Consider the following 3633-nt stretch of genomic DNA (forward strand, 5'->3'; position numbering starts at 1 on the left):
CCTGGGCCGTGGGGTGTGACAGCAGGATGACAGAGACGATGCCACCCGAAACACAATGTGCCAGTCGGTACTAAGCAGTCGAACCTTTGCTTTGCCAAGACTCCCCAGGCCCCTCGTCCCCCACCCCACCCCACCCCCAACCCACCTCATCCTGTGTTCCTGCTCATGTCTCACTTAGCACAGACGGCACCATTGGAAAACGGGAAAAGATATCCCTCTCTGAGTGGACGAACTATAAGGTTCTTCCCCCAGCCTGACTGCAGCCCCAGATGGGGGAGCAGGGGGTAGGGGCTGGTGGCAGCTCACCTGTGGCTGCCACCAGATGCCACTAGGATTTCTGGTGCTGGAAACCGCTGGAGGGAGGGGGTGGGGACCTGGAGGGGCCAGGTGAGTTTCATTTGGTACTGGGAGTGGGGTCCACTGGTTTGAAGGCCCCTGGCCGATAGAGTGGGCAGACCTGTGTCCAGGGACCAGCTCGAATCAGCTGCGGTCCCCCGAGCCCCTGCTGTCCTCAGGCACAATGCCCATGTTCCCGTGCAGGTTTTGGTGGGAGAACAAGGGTGTGTTCAGCACGAGGCAGAAGCAGGCCCTGGCCAAGATCTCCCTGCCCCGCATCATCTGCGACAACACAGGCATCACCACCGTGTCCAAGAACAACATCTTCATGTCCAACACATTCCCGCGGGACTTTGTTAACTGCAGTAGCCTCCCCGAGTTGGATTTGGCCGCCTGGAGGGACGCGGCCTAGGGGCTGGGTAAGGGGGTGCAGTGGGTGGGGGGAGCTGGCTGGGCTGGACCAAGGTCAATCCCATTGGCCACGAGCAGACATGCGTGACGCACAAGTTGTGTGTGTGTGAGGTGTACAAATGGGCATTTCTCATGGCGTGCTGTGAATGTGGTAGTGCGGCTGTGTGTGCAGGGTGGACCAAGGGTCTGCTTGCTGTTCCGGTGACTCTCGTGTGTGGCAGGCAGCGGAGTGGGTTGTGAAGGGCCAGGTTGTGAACCGCCTGGGTCCCAGTCCTGGCCCTTTCGTGTATTAGCTGTGCGACGCCGGCCGAATCGGTGGTGGTGGTGGTGGTGCTAGGTCCCGCCGAGTTTGTCCCACCCAAGCGACCCAGCGTACGTCAGAAGGAAACATGCCTGCCGGGTCCTGTGACAGCCTCCCAGCTGTCCTTCAGCCACAATCAGCCGTGCTCACTAAGCTCGGGTTTCCCTCTTGTCAATCCCCGCGGTCAGGGCTCCGCGGCAGGCCGGTGTGCAGCCCGGGTTTTTCTCTGAGGAGTCCCTGGGGGCGCAGGGGGTTAGCGCATTTGGCTGCTAACTGCAAGGCTGGTGTTCTGAGTCCACCCAGAGGTACCTTGGAAGAAAGGCCCGATGATCTGTTCTGGGGAACCAGCCTTGGAACCCCATGAAGTCGTTCTAACAGGACTCGCACGCGGGCCCCCCAGTTGGGATGGACTCTGTGGCAGCTGGTTCATTTCTCACTCACGGAGCCCACACTATGTGCCAGGCCCTGTGCTAGGCACAGGAACCGCACGAGAAAGATGTCATTTGTGCCCTCCTGGGGCTTCCTTCTTGACCAGGCTCCGCTACGAGCGCTAACAAGGTACCCCTAGGAATGACCCACTAGCAGCTAGCTGTCTGAGTGGCGGTGGAGTTCAGGGTCCAGGAGAGCTGGGCTCAGTCCATGGCCCTCCCTTTCTCCCTTACCCTGCTTTCTTGCTTGTCCACAGGAGCTTGCCTGCCAGGAGCCGGCCCACCAGCCCTCTGTGCCGTTCTTTGTACCGGACGTTAATGACAATAAAGCACTGTTTCCAGGGGCTCTGTGGTGTCGTGTTGGGGCTGGAGGCTCAGGAGGAAGCTCCCTCGGAACTCTGGCCCTGGAGCCAGGGTGGTCCGTGCCTCATGGCCCTGGGGCTGCCCCACAGGTGGAGGGCAGTTGGTCTCTAGCGTGACTAAGCAGACCCTCAGCCTCACTGACCACCACACCACCCTGAAGTGCAGGAACTGTGGTCGCTGAGCCCCCAGTTCCATTCACCGCTCTGCCCTGTGCCCCATGCTGGCCGCTGTCCTGCTCCCACCATACTCACAGTCCAGTGGGAGGAAGCAGAGGGGTGAGCAGGCAGGGCACCTCGGGGGCCTGCATCCCTGCAGCCTGACCCGTGGCTCAGGGCCTCCTACTAGCTCTGGCCTCACCTGGCACGGTCCCCAGAGCAGGGACGGCAATGGCTGGGCCCCGGGAAGGACCCAACGCTGAGGGGGCGCAGGATTGTAATTTTCCAAAATCGTCTTGCCTGGAGTTTGAGGCTGAGCCTGAGCCCCCGGACTAGTGGCTATCCCATTTCCTCATGTCCAGGGGGGGACAGCTGCTGTCGGGGGCCTGAAGGGGTGTGAGATGGGGGTGGGGGTGGGAATGGACCCACGGAGGTGAGAACCAGGACAAACATGACCCACCCGCATTCCCCTGATGATGAGGAGGAGGGGGGCCTCAGAGAGAGGAGGGGACCACGGAGAAGAGGAGGTGGGAGTCAGGGTCACAGCCCAAGTCTGCTGGCTCCTAGACTCTTCCCACAAGATGGCTACGTGTCCCCCACCCTCGCCAGTCAGGGGACCTTGAGCCTCTCTGGCTGGGCTTACCCAGAGGGCCATTTTAAAGGAATGAACCTTAACACACGGAATGTTCTCGAGCTTCCTCTTCAGAAAGGAGCCCGGTGATGCAGCAGTTAAATGCTCAGCTGGGGCCGAGCTACTCTGTCTAGAGCAGCGGTTCTCAACCTGTGGGTCGTGACCCCTTTGGGGGTCAAACCACCCTTTCACAGGGGTCGCCCTGTTCATCACAGTAGCAAAATGACAGTGATGACGTAGCAATGAAAAAAATGTTATGGTTGGGGGTCACCACCACATTAGGAATTGGATGAAAGGGTGGCGGCACGAGGAAGGTTGGTCATTCTGTAGGGTCATTCTGAGCCAGAATTGGCTCGAGGGCAACGGGTTTCATTTAGATGTTTTTGGCCCCTTCCCAGGCCTCGGAGGCTCCTGGAGGGCCCAGCAGGGAAGGATGGTTCTGGAAGAGAAACTCAGTTTGGCTGTGATCCAGGCGAGGCGTCCCTTCTTGTGTATCTCCTGACACCACCGCTCGTAATTCCAGCCACCCGCCTCCAGTACTCCACCGCCACCGCCTCTTTACCTAATGCCCCCTTAGGTCCTCGCCTTCCTTGAGAGCTCTTTGAAACCCTGCCAGACCATGCCCCCTCACCTGGAGACCCCCTGCCCACACATCGGAGCGGTCTGACCCACCTGGACTATAAACACCTATGGGCTTTCTTGATGCTGACTCCAAAGCCTAGCTTCAGGGAGGGGACAATGCCATGTGCAGGAGCTTGAGTCAATCAGCACGTGTTTATTGAGCACTTACTTGTGCCGAGCACCAGGCTGGAGGTCATTGCGGACACACAGAAGTAGGCAGAAGGCCTCAAAGAGGTTATAATCTGATGGGAGAGGACAGGGGACAGAGGCCACAGCTTCAGCCAAGGCTTGCTCAGGGGACAGGAGGAGCCACGCCTGGCAAGACTGGAAGGGCAGCTCTGAGGGCCCAAGTCTTTCTAGAAAGGAGGTTCCACAGGCAGATATGCT

The 3633-nt window shown here is 59.5% G+C and overlaps 2 protein-coding genes across 2 annotated transcripts in view; one reads left to right on the forward strand and one right to left on the reverse strand.

Moving 5' to 3' along the window:
* Positions 1-1819, forward strand: part of MPO (myeloperoxidase) — a 13519-nt gene extending 11700 nt beyond the window's left edge. The window contains exons 12-13 of the mRNA XM_013005760.3: positions 541-755; positions 1734-1819. Coding sequence (XP_012861214.2) covers positions 541-748 — 208 coding nt within the window. The 3' untranslated portion in view covers positions 749-755; positions 1734-1819. The remainder of the gene's footprint in view (positions 1-540; positions 756-1733) is intronic.
* A 1662-nt stretch (positions 1820-3481) lies between these two features.
* LPO (lactoperoxidase) overlaps positions 3482-3633 on the reverse strand; it is an 18104-nt gene continuing 17952 nt past the window's right edge. Inside the window, exon 12 of the mRNA XM_004707381.1 lies at positions 3482-3488. Within this exon, the coding sequence (XP_004707438.1) occupies positions 3482-3488 (7 nt within the window). The remainder of the gene's footprint in view (positions 3489-3633) is intronic.

Source organism: Echinops telfairi, unplaced genomic scaffold, assembly GCF_000313985.2.
Source record: "Echinops telfairi isolate 266 unplaced genomic scaffold, ASM31398v2 ScPeMD7_7458;HRSCAF=8496, whole genome shotgun sequence".
Classification (NCBI taxonomy): domain Eukaryota; kingdom Metazoa; phylum Chordata; class Mammalia; order Afrosoricida; family Tenrecidae; genus Echinops; species Echinops telfairi.